This window comes from Haemorhous mexicanus, chromosome 12 (genome assembly GCF_027477595.1).
Source record: "Haemorhous mexicanus isolate bHaeMex1 chromosome 12, bHaeMex1.pri, whole genome shotgun sequence".
Lineage (NCBI taxonomy): Eukaryota > Metazoa > Chordata > Aves > Passeriformes > Fringillidae > Haemorhous > Haemorhous mexicanus.
Window position 1 is genome coordinate 3,400,721 of NC_082352.1, and position 24,027 is coordinate 3,424,747.

General features: G+C 44.8%; 1 protein-coding gene and 1 long non-coding RNA gene across 7 annotated transcripts in view; one reads left to right on the plus strand and one right to left on the minus strand.

Annotated features, from left to right (window-relative positions):
- Positions 1–24,027, minus strand: part of LOC132333052 (uncharacterized) — a 148,848-nt gene that overhangs the window by 15,300 nt on the left and 109,521 nt on the right. For 4 of the 6 annotated variants that reach the window (XR_009488044.1, XR_009488049.1, XR_009488047.1 and 1 more), the window contains 3 exons: positions 10,713–10,918; positions 8,400–8,465; positions 5,623–8,128 (listed from right to left, as the gene is read on the minus strand). This is a non-coding gene — a long non-coding RNA (uncharacterized LOC132333052). Of the gene's footprint in view, positions 1–3,182; positions 4,406–5,622; positions 8,129–8,399; positions 8,466–10,712; positions 10,919–24,027 lie in introns of those variants that run through there. The other 2 variants (XR_009488043.1, XR_009488046.1) reach the window with 2 other exon arrangements.
- On the plus strand, positions 2,207–12,147 carry LOC132333046 (fatty acyl-CoA hydrolase precursor, medium chain-like). The gene is made up of 13 exons (XM_059857778.1): positions 2,207–2,681; positions 3,903–4,095; positions 4,761–4,905; positions 5,657–5,790; positions 6,127–6,280; positions 7,144–7,245; positions 8,073–8,177; positions 8,838–8,978; positions 9,063–9,149; positions 10,118–10,265; positions 10,452–10,583; positions 10,913–10,985; positions 11,406–12,147. The coding sequence occupies exons 1-13, from the start codon at positions 2,222–2,224 to the stop codon at positions 11,578–11,580; spliced, it is 2,049 nt and encodes a 682-aa protein (XP_059713761.1). The 5' UTR covers positions 2,207–2,221; the 3' UTR covers positions 11,581–12,147.

The following is a 24,027-nucleotide window of genomic DNA, read 5'->3' on the forward strand; positions in this document are numbered from 1 at the left end:
CAGCAGAGTTTGCAGAAACTGGTCTGCACACATACTATTTTCAGAATGGCTGCTCCTCTAGGCCTGTGGATGGGATATGGCTCAGAGCTGTTGCAAAATGGGTACTTAGAGAGAAGTAGCAAGTAGAACAAAGATTGAAGAGAAAAGCTTGAAAATTAAAATAGTAATGAAGAGGGAAAATAAAAGGAAAGTAAATCGGAAAATGTGGAGTCTAGTAAAATCAGCAAAGATCAGCTCATAGAAGATAAATTGATTTTGGAAATTAAGTTTGTTACAGCAAAAGGAGAGAGCAGCAATTGGAGTACAGAATATTTGGCTTTGCAGCAAAGAACTCCTGCTGTAGCTTGTGTGTCACGAGTGAGCTGAGGCATGAATGCCCACCAGTGTGGAAGCTGAGCCACAAGAAAGGATTCCTGCAGTTCCACCTTGTATGGAAACAGTTTTCACTTGCCAGGAACAAAAACAGTCCCAGGTAAGAGAAGACAGTGAGAGAATTCACAGCAGCACCCAAGCAGACAAACATGAGTTCAGAGTTTAGTCCTGTGCAGTCCTTCAGAGGTGTCTCAGAAACATTCATCACACAGATACAGGTAAAAGATAACTTATTCTCAGCTCGATCACTGGTACCCGAGGCCCCTGTGCCATTAACAGCATTTAAAAATGCACACCTTTATCATTACTGCATAGACAATATACTCAAACAGTGCAGATTACTCCCAGACCAGTTTTACAGAACTTTAGTGTCACTCTTGACAATCAAGGCAAAAGGTCTGCCAGAGAACACCTATAGGGCCCCAATTCATTGGCACTCTGCACAGAGGGTTTTGTCCTCCTTGTTCTCGTCACAGTATTCCCCATCTGGGAGTGCACAGTGAGCCCTGGCCATGCCCTCAGCCTCAGGAGCTGCACCCAGCACAGCCTGGCAGGGCCTGCAGGGCACTGGGGCAGAGCTCAGGAGCCACCAGAAACCCAGCACAGGCTGGAGACACAGCCAGCACTGCCTGGGGACACCTGCAGTGCCTGCCACCAGTTTGCCCTTTGAGCAGCCAGGGTAAAGCTGTCTGGGCTTTATCTCCAGGGCTGTAAATCACACCTGTGCACATACACAGGGGAAGATTTGGAGTAAAGTGCACAGCCACAGCACCCAGCATTAACAGGAGCATAAGAGATGTGCTAAACTAGTTTGAAGACTGTGGGTCCTGTAAGCCGTGTGAGCTGTAAAGAGAGCTGTGAGCAGGAATGGATCTGGAGAAATGGAGCAGCTCTCCTGTGGAGACAGGCTGAGAGAGCTGGGCTGGAGAGCTGGTCCCTCCTGCAAGGGACACCTCAGAGCCCCTTGCAGGAGCCCAAGGCAGCCTACAAGGAAAAGGGAGAGGGGCATTTGCCAGGGGCATGGAGCAACAGGACAAGGGGGAATGGCTTCAAACCAACTAAGGTAGGTTTAAATCAGATGGACAGAAGAAATTCCTCCCTCTGAGGGTGCTGAAGCTCTGGCACCCAGGGCTGCCCAGAGCAGCTGTGGCTGCCCCATCCCTGGCACTGCCCAAGGCCAGCCTGGACAGAAAGGTGCCCCTGCCCATGGCAGAGGTGGCATGAGGAGAGCTTTGAGGGTTCTTCCAACCATTCTGTCATCCAATCAGCTGATTCTTTGAAATGCCGTTTCTGACAATAGAGAACTCACATGATCTGAAATTGCAAAACTGCCTTTCTGGGGCAAGAGCTACTGAGTTAGGAAAAAGAAAACAGAAAAGAAAAGAAAAAAAGGCAGAGCCTAATACCTGCATAAAACCAACACAACCTCTTAGTTAATGTGAGCAGAAAATCTCTACTCAGCTATTCTGTTCTCTCCTTTTCATATCATTCTTCATTCATAGATGTGAAAGGATACAAAGTAAACCCTCTGGATTTTCCAGAGGTATTAAAAATAGAGTTACCACCCAAATACCACCCTTTAATCTTGGTCTCACTTCACAAAAGCTGGTCATTCATCTCTTTCTTTGTTACTGCATTGCAACACTATTCCAAACATCCCTGAACACACAGCACTGAGTGACAGGTGCCTCCTGCACCCTGCAGAACAAGCTGGCGTTTTTCTAGTATTGGTTATGTTGTCAGAAAAATGCTTTCCTGAGAGTAAAACTCATTCAGCTTTTACTTCGGTCAAGGTCCGCCCGCAGGGCTGTTGGTTAGCTCTCGGCTAGATTGTGTTTGGCACACGGAGATGTCAGGACCCAAAGGCAGCGAGTGTGAGCCAGGGGAGCCGAGGTGCCCTGCAGGTGCGTGCAGCGCGGGCTGGGCGAAGCCTCCCCCGCTGCCGCAGCCGGAGGTGCTGCAGCAGCGGGACCCCGCTCCCGGCCGTGCCAGGCTGTCTGCAAAGCGTTCGGAGCCCGCGGTGGCCGCGGCTCTGGCAATGCCGTGGCACAGGAGCGCTGCGGAGGCAGCAGGAGCCCCGCGGGCAGGAGGGCTCCCCGCTCCCGGCCCGAGCCCGGCAGTCCCGGCCTGGCTCGCAGCCCGAGCGCTCCCTCGCCTCACCCGGGCTTGCCTTGCGCAAGGTGGCCCAGGCCGAGCCTATAAAGGCCCGGCCCGCGGGCTTGGTGCCAGTGGCACCATGGCAGCTGTGAGGGACACGGCGCTGCTGGCCTGCATCCTCTTCCTCGGGGGCACGGCGCTGGTGGCCACAGGTAAACACCGGGGCTACTGCCCAGGGCACCTGCAGGGCGAGGGGGCACCTGCAGCTGCCTGCCGGGGCCAGCCGAGAGCAGGGCTCAAACCTGGGCAGGAATGGCACAAACCCTGGGCAGGGATGGGCACAAACCCTGGGCAGGGATGGGCACAAACCCTGGGCAGGGATGGGCACAAACCCTGGGCAGGGATGGGCTCAAACCTTGGGCAGGGATGGGCTCAAACCCCGGGCAGGGATGGGCACAAACCTTGGGCAGGGATGGGCTCAAACCTTGGGCAGGGATGGGCTCAAACCCTGGGCAGGGATGGGCTCAAACCTTGGGCAGGGGTGGGCTCAAACCTTGGGCAGGGATGGGCTCAAACCCTGGGCAGGGATGGGCACAAACCCTGGGCAGGGATGGGCTCAAACCCTGGGCAGGGATGGGCTCAAACCTTGGGCATGGATGGGCACAAATCCTGGGCTGAGCTGGGCACACAAACTGAGCTGCAGTAGATAAAAATTCATTTCCAATTTTAATCTGCTTTCAGTCATTTGTCTTATTGCCTTCTTTGCAAATAGCAAAATCAAATCCCCCTCCCAAAATCTTGCCTGCTAATGCTGAGCAGCCACAATAAAACATCTGTAATTTGATGTTAGAACTTTCAATCACATCTTAAAATGTGTCTTGCTTAAATGTTAACAGGATTTGTTTGTGCCAGAATATATTTCAGTATGTTAGAAGCTTTTCCTTTTGACTGTACATACTCTCGAGGGTCTAGAATATATTTTCTCTGTTGATTGTCTTTTCTTATGACAGCAATCTATTGGGTTTTCATCTAACACCACAGGGCAAAAAAAAGATTAGGATCTGTATGGAACCACTAAAAGTGTGTGTGGTAAGACAATACATATTATATACCTGAAGGAGATGGACATACAGACCAATCACAATGAAGGCTGAAGTAATGTAAGCTCTAATGATTTGATAAAGGAATAATGGGAGTGTGTTGGAATAAATTAGGAAATCTAAAATTTAAATGAGTAAACACTAGTAATTGAATTAGTAAAATAAAAGAGCAGATTAAGATAGTGTCATGTCAAAGCTGATGAGAGTTTGTTGTTGAAGCCTTATGTATAAAAGCTACTTGTTGAAGTGTACAAAAGCTGTGTCTTGAAGTAGCAAATCTAGCAATTACTTACAAAGAGACCAATGATGTGGTTCTGTGCTGCTGTCCCACAGAACAACCAGAAGCAGAGACCAAATACGGCAGAGTCCGAGGGTTCCAATTCAAAGTGGACACAGCTGAGAGGACTGTAAATGTCTTTTTGGGACTTCCTTTTGCCAAGCCTCCCGTTGGATCTCTGAGGTTTTCTGAACCCCAGCCACCTGAGCCGTGGGAAGGTGTCAGAGATGCCACTTCCTACCCACCAATGTAAGGCAATGACCAAACCTCTGAACCTTTCATGATGTTAAACTCTGGGCACTTCCATGGCACTGATGTGCACACAGGGCCATCCATGAAGACAAATTCCTTGGTGCCCCCTCCTTGCACCTGCAGCTCTTCCAGGGGATGCATTTCTAAAGACACTCTGGGAGCTGCTCTCTGTACCTAAAGCTGCTGTTTGACGGGCATCAGTGATGAGCTGAGATGGGGCAGCACGTACAGACAATGCTCTGCCTCAGGAGCACTTGGCCATCACTCACCAATCACTGTAAACCTTTGGAGCACGGACAGAAAGGAGCTGAGGAAATGTTGGAATGCAACATTAGGGGAGGGGGAAACGCCTGAGTCAAGTGCTTAAAAGGGCACATAAGAAATGCACAGCAATTCCAATCTACCTTGTAAATGTCTCACTCCCGTTTTCCTACTGCCCTTGTTTAGTGTCTCAAGGCTGATGTCTACCATTGCAACATAAAAAGATAATGGAGATATGAAATGATTCATTTGTATTTTCATCTGTATTTCACATGCCAATCTAAAAGTGTGCTGCAAATCAGGGTCTGGTTGGCACTTTGATGTGGAAGTACAAAAAAGCTTCTCTTCACAGCTCTCAGGTTTATAGTGAATTCTCTTGCCTGTTACTTTTTTTTATTCAGGTGTCTACAGGACCAAGTACTAGGACAATTTATTTCAAATGCAATTACCAACAGAAAAGAGAAAGTTGCCCTGCAAGTGTCTGAGGATTGCCTGTACCTAAACGTGTACACACCTGTTTCTACAGGAAAAAAGGAGAAGCTGCCTGTAAGCAAAATCCTTATAACATCTTGAGCAAAATTATCTGACAGGAAAACTTCAACCTCTGCCACGAGCAGACATGCAGGTGTCACCCTGATTTTTTAAGATTTTCTAAGCCTTCTGATGTTGACATTCTTGTAGAGAACTTTCTCACAAAGTTTCTGTAAATTCGCATTGTTTTGCATTCTTTAATGGAGGAGCAGAAATTTGATGGACTGTTGGTTTATCCAGTGTCATTGGAGAGGTGGCACTGTCACCCTCCAATCCACTGTCACTTTTGGAAAACTATAAATGTTGGAGTCAGAAAATAAACTTCCCTTTTGGTCTTCACCTTCAGAGCAGCAGTGTGCACCTGTGTTCTTTCGTGTTCCATAGCGACATGCAAGGGCATTTTTGTAATGATCATAAACTTCCATGCTTTGTCCCAGCAAATATTAGCTGAAAGTAAAGAGACTCAAAATCCTATTTTACTCAAAGTCCAAGTAAAATTGTGTTGGCATTTTAGCTAAGCAGTGCTTGATTTAATCTAAATGATGTGTCCAAAGGCACAGGGCACTGACACAGTGTAAGCATTGGACAAAAGCAGTGCCATTTTGTAGCCCTGCAGGCCTTAGATTTGAGATTTCTACAATTAGTGAAATGTCATCTGAAAGAATCAGGAGTGAAATTGCACAAAATTTTCTGTCTTGGGAATATTTAGTTTTTGTCACTGGTGTCTCTTACCTGTGCTGGATTGATCCTGTATTTCTTTCTCCAGGTCCTAGTGTGGATCCATGGAGGTGGATTAGTTCTTGGAGACGCTTCATCATACGATGGCTCAGCATTAGCAGCCTTTGACAACGTGGTGGTTGTAACAATTCAGTACAGATTAGGTATTGCTGGATATTTTAGGTAAGTTGGTTGATCTCAGTTTTTCCTAAGTGACGTCCAAAAGGATGTGTGCAAAGCCTCTGTAAAGAGAAGTGCAGAAGACTTGCTTTTGCAAAGAAACCTTTCTGAACTGCACCTGCAAGCGCTGGGGACAATTTCCAGTGCCAAGGCAGCTTCCAGATCTGTTCTTGTGGGGCTGCTGCTCCAGTCTCAGGGATTCCTGAGCCATCCATTTGTCAGGGGTGGAGGGAAGTTCTGTGTAGGCAATGGCAGATGATTTCTCACACCACAGACTGTATTTTCCTCTGCCTCTTGGCTTGCATTGAGCATTTGGACAAATCTGTTCTCTCCCTGCAGCACTGGTGATGAGCATGCCCGAGGTAACTGGGGATATTTAGACCAAGTGGCGGCTCTTCAGTGGATTCAGGAAAATATCATGCATTTTGGAGGAGATCCAGGATCTGTCACTATCTTTGGAGAATCTGCAGGAGGAATCAGTGTTTCTGCTCTTGTAAGTTCACAGTAATATTGAATTGGAATTACTCGGGGGAAAAACCCCTCCATCCACTTTCGGTATCTGCATGGGAAGTCAGCGAGAGAAAAGGGCCGGTGTTACAGTGACACATCACCTGGGTCTGTGATAACACAACAAGGCAACACAGCACAGATTTTGAATGATAAAAATGTGCAATTTTCATACTCAAATGTTGTAGTTAATTAACAGAATGGTATCACTCAGCTGTTGAATTATATTCTCATTGGTTTGGGTTCTGGTTTTTTTCAATGTAAAAAACCCTCAAAGTCTAATCTCATGAGCAGAGTCCTTTAGGAGGAGTTGTAGACTCTTGCCCATTTCCTGTTTGCTTTGACAGCCACTTGGGCAAAGTGATTGAGGTGAATAGTTCTGGTAGCTGATGCAGCCCTGCAGTTTGTGACCCTGTGATTGTGTAAAATCTTTACTCCAACACGGAGCACATTGGCTGTGACTCTCCCCTTCTCCAGTCCCTCCCCCGCAGCCCAGCCAGGCTTCCTTGTACCTGGCACACACATCCCTGCTTCCTCTGGCCAGAAGCTCTTTCCTGCCCTTCTGCAGCAGAGCCAGACTGCCTTGGGCACATTCCATGTGTACCTGCCCTGCAGAGTGGTGCTGGGAGGCACTGGGAGCAAAGTGCAGGGGGAGGGAAGGCCCTGAACTCCCATCCCTGAGGGCGCTGCCAAAGCACTTTGCACAGCTGGACTGTGGTCAGAGGCTACACAAGGACACTCTTGGCACAGGGGCTTTCAAAATGCTCCCAATGGCCGCTACTGATACTGAAATGCAAAATCCCTGGGGAGAACACAGTGCTTGTCATGCTTGTCCTTGCTTTCTCACAGGTCTTATCTCCCCTGGCCAAGGGCTTGTTCCACAAGGCCATTTCAGAGAGTGGCAATGTAGCCATGGGCTTCTTCACTGAGCAGCCTAAGGAGGATGCACAAGTGAGTACTTGTGGTAATTTTAATTCCCTGTTCCACATAGTTCTGCATATCTTAAATTGTTCAGACTAAAATATTGAATCATGTGAATTCACATTTCTCGTGAATCAAAGCAGTCTTTAAAGACAGAATTTCTGTGTGCAGATAGTACATGTTGTAATGATGTGTTGCTTTCAAACACCAAATATCCACAAAGAGAGAAGAATGAATGTCAAGTAGTATTGTAACATGTAGTGTCTTCAAAAATTTGAACTTATACTTTTTGGTGTGAAAACAGTATCAGACTCTGAGTACTCTTCTCTTCCCCTCCTGCTTGATGCCTGTAGTGTGTAAATAAACAAGACTCTATTCCGGTTTTTTAATTTGAGAACTACAGGCTTCCACCTCTTTCTTTTCTCTTCAACTGGATGGAACAGTTTCCAGAACCTGGAAGCTGGGACATAAAAGAGACAGCTCTCTCTACTGACAGCTCTTGCTCCAGCCAAGAAGACTTCTCCAAGAGTGGTAGAATGTGCTCTCTGTTGCCCTGCAGATGGTTTATTCTCTAACTCCTTTATGTCACCCAGCCTTCTCAGCCCAGCCCGTTATTTAGCAGCATTGTCTTAGAATATTTCTGTACCAAAAACTCTTGGAGGCAGAGGTTTTCCCCTTCTGCCCAGCCCGTGGTGTGAAGGATTGTGAGGGCTTCCAGTGGCCTCCCTGTGGAGCTGGGACAAGCCAGGCTCCAGCATCCTTTGGGCAGGAGCTTTGGCTGCTCCTGCTGGACTCGGTGTCTCGTAGAGCCAGACAGAGGAAACGTGTCCAAACCTCTTTGTTCTCACTGCTTGCAGAAAATTGCTGCTGTCTCTGGCTGTGAAAAATCCAGTTCCGCTGCAATGGTTGAATGCTTGAGAGGAAAAACAGAAGAAGAACTACTAGAGATAACACTGAAAATGGTAGGTGAAATGATTCTTCTTGCACTTATATGACCCCTCAGACCTTTTCATCCCAGAGCATACTCTTTGTGGGCTGTACTATTAGGAGAACCTGAAGTGGATGTAAAATCTGATGTTCTTGACTTTTCCAGGACATGACAGCACTGCAGCTCTGCAGTGAATTCTTACCTAAAAAGTGCAAACAGGTTCCTTCCCTTCCATTCTGCATGCACTTGGACCTACCTGTGCTTTGCTGTCGTGCTCCACCAGGGCAAGGAAAACAAAATGGCACAAATGATTCTGGAGAACCTGAAAATCAAATCATATATTATGTCCTACTGAAAAGTTCAAATCACCATACCTATGTGCCTTTGAAACTTCAATGCAGAAATTTTTTTTCCCCACTGTCCCACACAACCATGGCCATATTGAATAAGAAAAGGTGTAATTTCAATATAATGACTTCTGCTTCACAAACATTAGAAATATAACGTTAATCTTCACAGAACCTCCTGCATAGTGCAGAAAATCAGTCAGAGAAATGTTAAGATGGCTTGGATACCATTTGTTGTATTTTCATTTGGATTCACTTTGGAACTGCAATAAAAATCTGAATTTCTTTTTGAGACAAATCCTATGTTTTAATGAAGCTTTCTTTTTCTATTTTCTGTTTTTGTTCAGGATATCTTTTTCATCAGTACATGTGCAGATGGTGCATTTTTTCCAAAGAGTCCCAGGGAATTGCTCTCTGAAAAATCCATCAATGCGGTCCCATACATCATAGGATTAAATAACTGTGAATTTGGATGGGGACTTCCTATGGTAAGAGAATTATACTGCTGTTATTTAACCATCATTTTGTAAATAGAGGCTGTTTTACTAAGTGTGATGCTCTGTATCACACAGATGATGAAATATCCTCCTTTTGTGGATGGTCTGGATAAAGATGTTGCACGTCAAATTTTACAGAGCAACTTAGCAGTATTCAATAAGGTAAGAGACCAGTTTCAGAATAACCCAGTGCTGCTGCTTGGCTGGGCTGGCTGTCTTTACCCCTGGAGGGACACATTTCACAGGGAAATGCTATTGTGCTGGACAGCTCCCTGAATTGGGGCAGAAACAGGCACAGATGTGCTGCACTCCTGTTACCTCCAGTGACAGGAAATACTCTCTACATTTCCTGCCTAAATGCCCCTCTTCTTCAAAAGGAGCTCTGTGGGAATCCAGGAGTGATGCAGGTACCTAAACAAGGTCTCTTGGGACATTTTAGATCCCCCCAGGTTATGCAAGATGTGCAGATACCAGCAGGTCTGGCAGGAGACCTATGGGACACAACCTCCTAAAGCAGTAGCTGGGCACTGGAAAGGAAAGCCCGAGAGTTTGGGGTGCACTGACACCTTTGTTCAGATGTCTCGAGGTTTTGCTTCCCTGGAGTTTACAAAGCTCTTGGCTCTCTGGTGCCTTTGTGCTCTCCTGAAACTGCTCCATAGAAAAGTACAGATTATGAGGTAAGAATTAAGGACTCTAGAAGCAGGGCCAGTACTTGCAAGGATCATTCAATGACACAAACATCCACCATGAACTTGGAAATGCAGAACCCAGGTTTGTTCCGAACAAGTTCTGGTCATCTACAGCAATCCATGGATTTTATGAAATCCATCAGGATTTCTGTGCTGTTGTGAAGGTGTTTCCACAGAAGAGAGAACAGTCAGCATCACTGACTGCTGCTTTTCTAAAGATGGTTGATCCTTTGATCTTACACCCCTCTTTTCCCCAAGACCACCTGTATCCACAGCTGTGTAACTCCAGTCTGAGCTCTGAGCCACACTGACACAGCTGAGGGTTTTCTCTGAAAGCTGTTGGTGAGGATTAGCCAGGGATGTGCAGAGGCCACACACACCCACTGCTGTTGCTCCTTCTAATAATCATCAACATTATAATACTTGTGATTGCTCTTTCAGGGCCTTACATCTGAAGTTGTTGACAGAGTGTACCAGGAATACATGGGGGATGCAGAAAGCCCTGCTCAGGTCCGAGATGGCCTCCTGGATGCAATGGGAGATGTCTACTTTGTCACCTCATCTGTGGAAATGGCCAGATACCACAGAGGTAACCCAGCAGCTTCAGAACAGCTGTAGAATTCTGTCTGGGGCTGGAGTGGACAGTGTGCAGCCCTTTTCACTCTCCAGAGAACTGGTAGTGTTTTCATTTAAACAAAAGGGTTTTTCATGAAAGTTTATCATCTCTGGAGCAGCATTTTCAGCTCTCAAACCAGCACTTTTCTGTATCCTCTAGATGCTGGCAACCCAGTCTACTTTTACGAATTCCAACACCGGCCGAGTTCAGCGGAAGGTTTGGTACCAGAGTTTGTAAAAGCAGATCATGCAGCTGAGATTTCCTTTGTCTTTGGAAAGCCATTCTTAGCTGGTGATGTACCCATATTTACTCCATATTCCTTTTAGAACCTTATCATTATTCATTTCAATTACTGCAGGACTTTAGAATAGAATTTCTCTCTTATAAGCATTCTAAACATTATACTTATTATAAGCATACCTTATATGTCATAAGCATTATTATGAGCATAAACATCTTCTGTCTTCAGTAGCAGCTACTTTTCATTACATCATTCATCTGCAGGTCTCTCCTAGAAAAACCTCCAACAGCTCAGGGCAACCAGGAGAAGTGCTGCAATTGGTAGAGCTGATACTCATTCTTTACTTTCTAACGTGGCCCTTTCATCTCTCCCTTTGCAGGAGGTGCTACAAAAGAAGAAAATGAACTTAGCAGAACTATCATGAGATACTGGACCAACTTTGCTAAAAATGGGTGAGAATCACAGTGCTGATTACAGCTCAAGTTCAGTCTGTGCTGCCCAGAACATACTTACCTGCCTGAAGCAGTTCTTATATGGTGCTCCCTAGAAATTTGACAGAATTTAAGACAAATCTTGCAGCAATTTCTCTTCTTAATGGTCTTTTTATTAAAAAATCATCAGAAATGAGGAAGAAAAAATCTAAGGGCAGTTACTCCATCTGCAATGGAATTTTAGATCTAAAATGAATGGCAACTTTTACACTTTTGCTGTTCCACTGATGAGCATTTTCAAACAATACTGTCGGTTTATTCATGTTCCAAAATCACATCATCTGGGCTCACCTGTCGGTTTTCTGAAATGCCCTGAACATGAGCAGTCAGAGAGCAATGGATGGCAAATGGAGAGCTAACTTTTCCTTCTGTTATTTCCAGAAATCCCAACGGAGAGGGCTTGGTCCATTGGCCTCAGTATGACCTGGAGGAAAAATACCTGGCAATAGACCTGGAGCAAAAGGCAGCAGAGAAACTGAAAGAACGCAGAGTGGAGTTTTGGCTACAGCTCATGAAACAGAGTCAGATTGGAAGGATAAAACACACAGATTTATAAGAGCCATGGAAGGCACAGTTTGCCTTTAAAACCCAAAAGAAAGTCAAACAAAATGAGTTTGTCAGCATACAGAGTAATAATCACCTTCTAACTTACTGTTGTGTAATCTGCTCCCTTCACAGTGAAGGGAGAGAAACAAGGGGCATTCAGAATGTTTGCCAGACTGAAAATCATTATTTAATGAAACAGGCAGAAAAAATCCCCCCCCACAATCTTCCCGGTCCAGACAGGCCATGGTACCTCCTCAGTGCTTATCAAAACTGAATACTGAGGTGGGAATGGGAAAAATGAACTGAAATCAGTAAGAAATGATGAATACAGAATGTACCATAGGTGTCAGACTATTTTATATGCTTGTTTCCTTCTTCTTTCAGAAGAGCATGGTCAGTTGTCCTTCCTAGAGACTCTTTCTGCTTTCTTTAACTGGAAATCGCTTGTAGGCAGCAGAGCATCCATCAAACTACATCTGTGAGGTGGCTTGACATCTCACAAAAGAGGACAGAAAATCTCTCTCTGTTTTATTGCTTTGTGAATTGTTATAAATAAATGTTGCTTTGATTTTTGGAACTTCCTGTTCTTTCACTGAACTGACAGAGGCTCATTCCGAGAGGTCAAGTCACACACGAGAAGCCGGAAACATGCCCAGGTTCTTTCTGCCACCTAAATGGCTTCAGGTGTGAAACTTTTCAGGTGTCTGTGCTGGACCTGAGGCTTAAGGCTCTTTCACAAACTCTTCTGGGCTGTGACTGTGTGTCCTTCAACCCTTCCTGGCAAATGCCCAGTCCAGGGGCTGCAGGAGGACGCAGTGCTGGCAGGACAGACGCGCACAGAGGCAGAGGGGGCAGCAAAGGCTGGTGGTGCTCCCTGCACCTTGTTGGCCCAGCACCAAGAGAGAAGATCTGCAGACATGCAGAGTGTGCACCCTCAGCCTCCCACAGCTGGGGAAGGGCTCAGGGCACCCAGGGAGGGAAGTGGCTTTTTTGCCAAGGTACATGGCAAGCAGGATACAAAGGAACAATGTGGGAATCCTGGAAGCCAGGAGAGCTCTCCTCATGACCAAAAACAAACAGACTGCCCCACTCCAACTCCCCCTTTAACTGGTGCCCAGCTCCCACATCCCACAGCACCCAGGGGGCTCTCACAGGCACAGCCCAAGCTCCTGCTGCAGGTGTTGACCCTTTGTAGGTGTCTTCTTCTTCCTCCTCACCCCTGGGTTCACTTGCTTTTGCACACCTGTGGATCTCAAGCAGTGTCATCTGCACTACCTGGCCACCCCCTTTTCTGCATTTTCCATACCTTGTGAAAATCACCAGCTGTGGCAATTAGTAACAGCTAATTGCAGCAACCATACTGCCACTTCTGTCTGACATTTCTTATGCCTTCCCTTCTTTTGCTCTGGCACAGCCTTTATGTCCATTTGTGGTGTGTTTGTTCAATCAATGTGTCTGTCCCTGTACATTCACAAAAATCACAATCCTAACAGGACAGAAGAAACCCTGTGTCTTTGGGAATGCAAAGCCACAAGTATAACTCCTGGGTAGAAGGGAGGCACACAGTAGGCACACATGACAACAAAGTAGTTTCTGAGTGTGTGAGAGGAAGTGTTCTGTCCATCTGTGGGTTTTAAACCCCAAATATAAAGACTGGTACACTGTCAAACAGCTGAGAAAGGAAGAGCACCACGGCCACAGTGAATAGGCCACATTTAAACAGCAGATCCTTACATTATGTTCCAAACCTCATTTTATTTCACAGCTTTAGTATTCATGGTCACTCGGTGCAGATTCCCAGCTGCACCTAGAGTTGAAGAAGTTGTTAGCAGTATATTTACTGATACTATTCAGCAAGAACTGCTGCTGTTCTGTTTTTCACATTCTGTCCATAAAATCTTAATCTATTTTTTGAAGTTTTTAAATTATCCATACTTACTATAATTGCCTTTCCAAGGTGGTCAGTAAGTATGTTTGTCATGTGCCAATCCGGCTTCTCAGATCACCTTGTTGCTAAGTGAGAAATATACAAATTTGTATTAAGATAGGATGTTCTCTTCCATCTGATTTTTGTAACTTGCAAGCCTGAATGGTGAGAATTGTCTAGAAGCTCCTTTAGGAACCATTGGGGTGCTGTGCAGGAAGAACAGAGCAGGGCACCCAGTGCTGCCAAATCTGGAGTTAATCCTAGGTGGTTTTAGCTCAGCTGTTTCTGAGGGACTGAGCAGTGTTCATGGGCTCCAGGTGGTGCATGGGATGGTCAATCTCTGAAACAAGATCTGTGCCAAATGCCATGACTTTATATCATGACTTCCACACTTTTTTCTTTACAGGGCTGAAGCTTTTCTTCCGTTTCAGTTGCATTTTTAGGAGATTAATTTTTAGGGGATTTTGGCTAGAGAGCTGGCTGGAAAGACACCTGAAGGTTGAGGAAAGGTTGCATTGATAGTGGCGCCCTGGAAAATGCTAAGATAAACTCTGAAATGTTAAGCCTTCTGTTTTACCTGCGTAAGTAGTATAATTGCTAGCTGAAATGATTGTTTAGTGATTAAAATAATTATTCTATTATCATAAGCAGAGCAATGAGAAACTGTACGTTCCTAGTCTAAGGTGGCCATGCTTGGCTGAAATCTATGTATACTATAGAACAATGTAAGTTTAATAATTAACATGAAAGTTATATAACGATAGAATATAAAAGCATATCCATCCCAAACCTATGTCAGAGTCAGATTTGGGTCTTTACCCCGACACCCAGAGCTCTTCAATAAAAGCACCTGCATATAATCATTTCTCGTGATTATGTGTTCCTGAACGCTAACATTTTTGGGGACCCAGATGGGACCCTGGGAGTGCTGCTGAGTGAGTTCGCGACTCGATCACGCTCCAGCCGGCACCGAGGGATTCTCGGGGAGCCCATCGGCCGCGACCGCCTCTGCCGCTCACAACGTCCCCGGGAGAAAGGTAAGGGGCTTTTATTTTGGTTTCGGTGCCTGCCAGTAAGACGCAGCGAAAGCTACGCTTGGTTGGGCTAAGGAATTCCTGGTGGTATTGCCTAGGCACCGTTCCGTAAGACAATCGCGAAAGCGTTGCTGGTTCGGCTTTGGTATTTTGGATGGAGAAACTCAAAGGAATTTTGGGCAGCAATGCCTCTATTCCACAAACTTCTCCTTTGGGGTGCTTATTAGCACATTGGAAACAGGGTAATTTTGGGGAAGAATTACGTAAAGCTAAGTTGATTGATTATTGTAATACATGGTGGCCAGAATATACCTTGGAGAATGGTGAAAAATGGCCAAAATACGGCACTTTGTAATATAGCACCATTTCACGGTTAATGTCATTTTGTAAGAAAGAAGGAAAATGGGATGAGGTTCCGTATGTTGATTTGTTTTTCTATTTATGGGAAAAGCCAGAATGGCAAGATGAATGTGGATTAATGGTGGTTAGAGCGTCTGCAAGTAGTAAGTGCGGGGTTTGGGAGAAACGTTGTCTAAAACACTTGGCGTTGAAAGAAAGTCTGAGCAGGGAAAATTATGCAGATATTGATCTACAGGTAGCTCCAATAAGACCAAGGGAGCCCAGCCCTACCCCACCTGTTTCATCTGTCCCTATCCCACTGCCTTTCCATACCTCACCCAATCCTGAGCCTGTCTCATCTAGTACACCTTTCCCTCTTTTTTCTCCTCTCCCATCGTCACCTGATCCCTCTTCCTTGGAAGATGAGCAAAACCTAACTGTGATGGAAAGGAGGGGGAGGGATGCAAGTGAAAAGAATAGCAATGGTAATAAATCAGTAACCCCGGTAGCCCACAGAACCCGAAGCCGGTCAGAGCTTGCCCCGGTTGTGGAAAGAAAAGACGTAGGCAGACAAAAACGGACTGTGATTGCCCCCTTGCCACAAGGTGTAGGAGCAGAAGGGCCAGTGTTTGTAAAAGTGCCCTTTTCTCCTGCAGATTTAATTATTTGGAAACAGTCAGCTGGAACTTATAGAGAAAACCCTGATAAGGTGGCACGGGTAGTAAAAATGATCATGAAAACTCAGAATCCTGACTGGGATGATATACAAGTACTATTAGATACATTAATGGATTCCACCAAGAAAGAGATGGTACTTAAAGCAGCCAAAGAAAGGGCAAGGGAGGATATCAGAAACAGGCTCGTAACAGGAAATTTAGATCTCAATTTCCCAACTGAGGATCCAAAATGGGATCCTAATTTACTTTGTGATATGAGGAGACTACAGAAATATCAGGAGTGGATCCAAATAGGAGTTCAGAATGCTGTGCCCAAAGCCAGAAATTGGTCTAAACTATATGAGGTTCGGCAGGAAAAGAAAGAATCTCCCACTGCGTTTTTGGAGAGGCTTAAGGAGGCAGCAAGGAAATATACAGATCTCCAAATAGACACAGAACAAGCAAAGGCTCAGCTCGCTCTCATATTCTTGGGACAATCACAAGACGATATTCAGAAGAAATTGCAAAAATTAGAAGGGGAGGAATTAAGGAATCTGGATAAGCTACTTGAGGTAGCCTGGAAGGTATATAATAATCGCGAAAGAGAAGCTAGTAAAAGGCAACAGCAAAATCTTTTGGCAGTAATACAAGGAAAAGGTAACCCAAATTTCAGGGGACGTGGCAGAGGTAGTCGTGGTAGAGGACCAATTATGCAAGGGTTAAGCCTAAATCAATGTGCGTATTGCAAGCGGGAGGGGCATTGGAAGAGAGAGTGCCCAAACAAGCCAAACAACCGGTTTCACCAGGGCAATCGGTTCCAGCAGGAAAACATTGCCAAGGCAATGGTGTTAGGTGAATATAACAGCTGACTAGACGTGGAACCCGTAAAACAGGTTAAAGAACCTCTCAGAACTATACAGCTAGGGCATAAGGAAGTCAAATTTCTAGTGGATACTGGAGCTACCTACTCTGTAGCGGAATGATCTACAAGGAAAAATTGGAAATAAGCAAACAACAATAGTTGGGGCTACAGGGAAGGAGGAAAATCGGCCATTCTTGCAACCCCTAGATTTGTGCTTTGGGAACAAGACTTTAACGCATGAATTCCTATATGTACCTGAGTGTCCGATTCCGCTTTTAGGGAGGGATCTGCTGGCGAAACTTGATGCGGTAATAACCTTTGAAAACGGGGAACTTGTAATGAAAATACCTGAATCAAAGACGGGACAGATTTTAATGATCAAAGAAAAAGCAGTTCCCTCTATCCCTAGCGAGGTAGATGATGCAGTGATTCCTTCTGTATGGGAAACGGATATACCAGGGAAATCTAAATTGGCACAACCAGTGCATGTAGAGTTAAAGGAAGGGGCAAGGGCTGTACAAATCAAACAGTATCCCATAAAACCAGAAGCACGGCAAGGAATAGTAAAGACTATTGAGAAATTCTTGAAGTACCAAATTTTAGAAGAATGTGAATCAGAATTTAACACACCAATATTTCCAGTAAAGAAACCAAATGGTGAATATAGATTAGTGCAGGATTTGAGAGCAATAATTAAAATAACAGAAGACATTTATCCAGTGGTAACAAATCCCTACACATTGCTAACATCCGTAAAGGAGATATATAGATGGTTTACTGTAATTGATTTAAAAGATGCCTTTTTCTGCATTCCCCTTGACAAAGAAAGTAGGAAACTGTTTGTCTTTGAGTGGGAAAACCCAGGGAACAGAAGAAAGACCCAGCTCTCCTGGACACAGCTACCACAAGGTTATAAGAACAGTCCGACCTTATTTGGAAACCAACTGGCAAAGGAGCTGGAGATTTGGACCAAAAATGGGCAAGTACCAAGAGACCAATACCTATTGTTGCAGTATGTTAATGATATACTAATAGCTACAGAAGAAAAAGCAACCTGGATAAAGGTAACCATTGAGATTTTAAATTCACTGGGAATGGGAGGTTACAAAGTATCCAGAGGAAAGGCACAAATTGCCCAGCAGACTGTGATCTACCTGGGATGTGAAATCTCACAAGGGCAATGAAAGCTAGGTACTAACCAAGGTACCCAAGCTATCTGTGCTATTCCAGAGCCCCAGAACTTACATGAGCTGCAAGTCTTCCTCGGGATGGCAAGATGGTGTCGCTTGTGGATCATGGACTATGGACTGATTGCAAAACCCCTGTATGAAGCTCAGAAGACGCAGCCATTCACCTGGGGCAAGCCACAGAAGGAAGCCTTCCTAAAACTAAAAGAGGAACTGAGGACTGCTCCAGCACTAGGGTTACCTGATCTGTCTAAAGATTTTCAGCTGTTTGTACATGAAAGGCTACACCTAGCACTAGGAGTCCTGACCCAACGTCTGGGAAGTTGGAAAAGGCCGGTGGGCTACTTTTCCAAACAACTTGACAACATAACTGCCGGGTGGCCTTCATGTCTGCGGGCGGTCGCAGCCACCGTGATGCTGATACAAGAAGCCAGGAAGCTTACTATAAGAAGACACATAGATCTCTATGTATCACACATGGTAACCACTGTCTTAGAACAGAAGGGGGGCCATTGGCTATCTCCAAGCAGGATGATAAAATTCCAGGTAGTCCTGACTGAGCAGGATGATGTCACATTAAAAACAACTAACCTTTTGAATCCAGCTTTGTTCCTAGGTACCACAACTGAAGAAGGCCCATTGGAACACGACTGTGTAGAGGTAATAGAGTACACCTATTCAGCAAGAGAAGACTTGAAAGACGTCCCGCTAGAGCAGCCAGAGTGGGAGCTATTTACAGATGGGAGCAGCTTTGTGGAAAACAGAACCAGATACGCTGGATATGCGGTAACAACAGTCAGGACAGTAGTGAAAGCAAAGGCATTACCACCAAATACATCTGCCCAGAAGGCAGAACTGGTTGCTCTAACCAGAGCACTAGAATTAAGTGAAGGGAAAAAGGTAAATATATGGACTGACTCAAAATATGCCTTTGGGGTGGTGCATGTACACGGAGCACTGTGGAAAGAAAGGGGATTATTGTCTTCTCGAGGTACACACATTAAACACCAAGATGCAGTCCTGCAATTGATAAAAGCAGTACAAAAACCTGAGCAGGTGGCAATTATACACTGTAAAGCACACCAATCAGGAAACTCCAAAATCTGTGAAGGAAATCGATAGGCAGACGGGGCAGCCCGACAAGTTGCTCGAGAGGTGCAAACAACAATGGCATTGATACCTTCAAAGCTCAATATATCCCAATTTAATCTGCCTCCAAAACCAAGATATTCAGTAGAAGATGAGAGATTGACACGTTTACTAAATGCACAAAAGAATTCGGAAGGATGGTATTTAACTGCACAAGGACAGATAGTGGTACCCCCCCTTGATAATGAGAGAAGTTCTACAAATTAAACATAACGAATGTCATTGGGGTGCAGAGGCATTGGTAAAATTGCTAAAGCAGAGTTTAATTTTGGTACGGATGTTAACAATGGCAAAATCAGTCATGTCAAAATGTGATATCTGCTTGAAAAACAACCCAGTGGCTAGGCGACAGGCACAGCTAGGAAGAATTCGGATAGGAATAGAGCCAGGAGATTATTGGCAGGGAGATTTCGTAGAATTGCCAAGAACTCGAGGATACAAATACCTGTTAGTAGGGGTTGACATATTTTCCGGATGGCCAGAAGCCCTTCCCTGTCGCACAAACCAAGCAAAAGCAACAGTCAAGTGGTTACTACAGGAAATCATTCCCAGGTTTGGGGTACCCCTAGAGGTAGCATCAGATAGGGGGCCCCATTTCATAGCTACAGTAGTAAAAGAAGTAAGTAGATTGCTGGGGATAACTTGGGACCTCCACACACCATGGAGACCCCAGTCAAGAGGACAGGTAGAGAGGATGAATTAGACACTAAAAAGGCAAGTCAGTAAAATATGCCAAGAAGCCAAGCTGCAGTGGCCCCAGGCTTTGCCAATAGCACTGTTGAGGATTAGGATAAAAACTAGGAGCGGGATGTCAGTCAGTCCGGATGAGATATTGTATGGGAAACCATATGAATCTCCTGAGCCTAACCCTAATGTACATGTTACAGGAAAACAGGAAGTGTATAATTATGTTCTGTCTCTTGGGGAAACTTTAGCTCGGCTCCGGAGCATCCTCGTGTGGAATAGACCAATAACTCTCAAGAACCCAGTTCATAACATACTTCCAGGAGACGAGGTGTACATTAAAAACTGGAACGAAGAACCGCTGAAAGAAAAGTGGAGTGGACCCTATCAGGTACTGCTGACCACCTTTACAGCAGTGAAAGTAGCCGGTGTGGACCCCTGGATTCACTACACCCGAGTGAAGAAAGTCCACCCTGGATCACAGACTGTGTAAACTGTGGAACCAAGACTGCAGATAAGATGTGTTTAATTACTTTGAGAATGCCATTAGTAATTATGCTAATGTTATGGTCATTAATGTCTTTGAGGTGTGGGATGCAAAAAGATCAACTAACCACTCTTCATTCTAGAATGAAGAGAGAGGCAGAAACACAAGTGATAAAAATTTCAAACGCAGTTCGAGCTGAGAATGTGAGGATTGGATTAGTCAAAGATTTTGCCAAAATACAAAACACCAGTAGAACAACTGCCTGTCTGCCAATACCTAAGGCAGCAGGAGATCCAGTAAATTGGGGAATCATAACATCAAAACTACCTGAAATACAAAAGAACAAAACAATTGCATGCAAACAGGTACTCGCACCGAGACAGGTGGTCAAGGAAACTTGGGAGAAAGTAGGAACATGGATGAGACCTATGAGCCAGAAAGACTGTATTCTAAGTGATGGCATACTAGGAACCTCTTTGGGACAGTCAGGAGGCATCACACAATGGCAATGCTATTTGCCACACTATAAAAAGATCATAGAAAATGTTACAGAAACTACTCTGGTATGGAAGTGTGAGGCCGAGGATCAGAAAGATCAGATAGAGCCTTGGGACAGTGCATGGTCTGTGAGTATACTTCAAAAATTCCAATATATGGCAAACACACCTTAGTGTATTAAGTGGGAAGGTTCTGAGAGTGAAACAGATCCAGCAGTAACATACACTGCCACTAGTAGCAGAACGTGGGCAGACAAAGTAAGTTGGTGGGCATGCAATAAAACTTATGACTGCACTTCAGATGATGCAGAGATAAAACAGATACCACCCCTGGCAATAGCCCTACAGATTGGTTGTGCTTGCAGAGGGATCAAACATAAAAAAGGCAAAATTAATTATAAAGTGATTATAGGATGTACCAGGAGTACAATTAAAAGTCCAGGACAATTTGTGTGGGCAACAAGCGATGGTACCTGGACAACACATCTGCCTGTAGACGGGAAAGTAAAGGAAATTACTTTGGGCCTCCCAACCTTATGTCCAATTCGGAAAACGTCCCCATTTAATGGAAAACATGAACTTCTGCAGACAAGAGCAAGACGTGAGGTTCTAGACAACAAAAATCCTGATGACACTTGGCAAGAACCCTCTAGTGGAGTAAAACTTGGGTGGGCCCTAGAGGCTTTACTCGGTCCTGTAGCAAACTATCAGAATAGAGAGATGCTGTACAGACTTACAGGCCAAGTAGATAGACTAGCAAGAATCACCCGGGAAGGATTTAAAGAATTAAACGTACAATTACAAGCCACCACAAAAATGACTTTGCAAAATCGATTAGCCTTAGATTTGTGACTCCTGAAGGAGCATGGAGTATGTGGATTTTTAAAGGGCGAGTTGATCATTGCTGCGTTCACATCCCAAATGTAACTGCAGATGTAGAATATGACATCAATCAGTTGAAACAAGTAGAGCATGAGGCACAAGAAGAACAAAAGGATTTGACTACAAGCTGGTTAGGAAAAATCTTTAAAGGGTTAGGGTGGAATGTGACTTCATGGATTAAATCTATCATTGAGAGTGTGATAATCTTACTAATTGTATTCTTAGCAATTTACAGCATTTCAAGGAGAGAAATACAGAAGAAAACATCCTGGAACCAGAAAATAATAAAGGCACTGACACGAGATCCACGCCCACTATCTTCTGGTTCTCCAGCCCGTGATAGGATCCACGACAACGTTTACATCAACCCTGGATTTGAAGAACATCAAACATAAATTGAGAAGTAAAGGACTGTATCAAGTGAAAACATTTACACCTATAGTGAAGAAAAAATGCTTTCAAAGGGGGGATAAAGATAGTGGCGCCCTGGAAAATGCTAAGACAAACTCTGAAATGTTAAGCCTTGTGTTTTACCTGTGTAAGTAGTATAATTGCTTGCTTGTCGGAATTCAGGACATTCCTTTGGGAGTCCGGAGTTTCCTGGGACCCTTGCCAGGGGGCTCGGAGACCCTGGCACACAGCCCAGAACACCAGTGGGTTCGATTATGAACCACGGAATAACTTGTCACCTTTATAGAAAGAGATAAAAGCCACAATAGTGTAAATAGTGTAAGAATAAAATAATTACAGAGTCTAAATGTAGGTTTTAGGATTTTTGGTATAGGGGTTTCTGGTGACAAGATGGAGGGATTTGGGCGTGTCTAGCCTTTCTTCTTCTTCTCTACCTCCATCTTGTCTGGTGATGTTGGCACTTTTAGATTGGTCTAAAGTAGAAACTCACTGTCTAATATAGATGATAGGTATTGGAAAATAACTGTAAATATTGTACACGTAGTTTGTAGTATATAAAGATAACACCGCCCTGGAGGAGGGCGGAGTGCCTCTGGCTGTCCTGCCAAACGGATCTCGGCTGGACAGGGAGAAAGAACTTTATAGATAAGATGCAATAAACAGTCTTGAGACTGAAAAAATGAAGAGCCCTGACTTCTTCTTCAAGCACCGGGCTGGGAAAAGAAACTTTCAAACTTTAGTCGGGGTCACTCTGACCAGCTAGAAAGAGAGACCCCGGCACTTGCTGAAATGATGGCTTAGTGATTAAAATAATTATTCTATAATCATAAGAAGAACAATGAGAAACTGTACGTTCCTAGTCTAAGGTGGCCATGCTTGGCTGAAATCTATGTATACTATAGAACAATGCAAGTTTAATAATTAACATGAAAGTTATATAACGATAGAATATAAAAGCCTATCCATCCCGAACCTCTGTCGGAGTCAGATTTGGGTCTTTACCCCTGACACCCAGAGCTCTTCAATAAAAGCACCTGCATATAATCATTTCTCGTGATTATGTGTTCCTGAACGCTAACATTTTTGGGGACCCAGATGGGACCCTGGGAGTGCTGCTGAGCGAGTTCGCGACTCGATCACGCTCCAGCCTGCACCGAGGGATTCTCAGGGAGCCCATCAGCCGCGACCGCCTCTGCCGCTCACAATGTCCCCGGGAGAGAGGTAAGGGGCTTTTATTCTGGTTTCGGTGCCTGCCAGTAAGACGCAGCGAAAGCTACGCTCGGTTGGGCTAAGGAATTCCTGTGGTATTGCCTAGGCGCCGTCCGTAAGACAATCGCGAAAGCGTTGCTGGTTCGGCTTTGGTCTTTTGGATGGAGAAACTCAAAGGAATTTTGGGCAGCAATGCCTCTATTCCACAAACTTCTCCTTTGGGGTGCTTATTAGCACATTGGAAACAGGGTAATTTTGGGGAAGAATTACGTAAAGCTAAGTTGATTGATTATTGTATTACATGGTGGCCAGAATATATCTTGGAGAATGGCGAAAAATGGCCAAAATACGGCACTTTGCAATATAGCACCATTTCACGGTTAATGTCATTTTGTAAGAAAGAAGGAAAATGGGATGAGGTTCCGTATGTTGATTTGTTTTTCTATTTACGGGAAAAGCCAGAATGGCAAGATGAATGTGGATTAATGGTGGTTAGAGCATCTGCAAGTAATAAGTGCGGGGTTTGGGAGAAACGTTGTCTAAAACACTTGGCGTTGAAAGAAAGTCTGAGCCGGGAAAATTATGCAGATATTGATTTACAGGTAGCTCCAATAAGACCAAGGGAGCCCAGCCCTACCCCACCTGTTTCATCTGTCCCTATCCCACTGCCTTTCCATACCTCACCCAATCCTGAGCCTGTCTCATCTAGTACACCTTTCCCTCTTTTTTCTCCTCTCCCATCGTCACCTGATCCCTCTTCCTTGGAAGATGAGCAAAACCTAACTGTGATGGAAAGGAGGGGGAGGGATGCAAGTGAAAAGAATAGCAATGGTAATAAATCAGTAACCCCGGTAGCCCACAGAACCCGAAGCCGGTCAGAGCTTGCCCCGGTTGTGGAAAGAAAAGACGTAGGCAGACAAAAACGGACTGTGATTGCCCCCTTGCCACAAGGTGTAGGAGCAGAAGGGCCAGTGTTTGTAAAAGTGCCCTTTTCTCCTGCAGATTTAATTATTTGGAAACAGTCAGCTGGAACTTATAGAGAAAACCCTGATAAGGTGGCACGGGTAGTAAAAATGATCATGAAAACTCAGAATCCTGACTGGGATGATATACAAGTACTATTAGATACATTA

What these genes read in the sequence shown, in the direction of transcription:
- LOC132333046 (XM_059857778.1), top strand. Translation starts at nt 2,222, where the DNA reads ATGTCAGGACCCAAAGGCAGCGAGTGTGAGCCAGGGGAGCCGAGGTGC. An exon ending in TTGGATGGGGACTTCCTATG is followed by an intron (nt 8,979 to 9,062) that starts GTAAGAGAATTA and finishes TGTATCACACAG; the next exon opens with ATGATGAAATATCCTCCTTT. An exon ending in TGGAAAGCCATTCTTAGCTG is followed by an intron (nt 10,584 to 10,912) that starts GTGATGTACCCA and finishes CTCCCTTTGCAG; the next exon opens with GAGGTGCTACAAAAGAAGAA.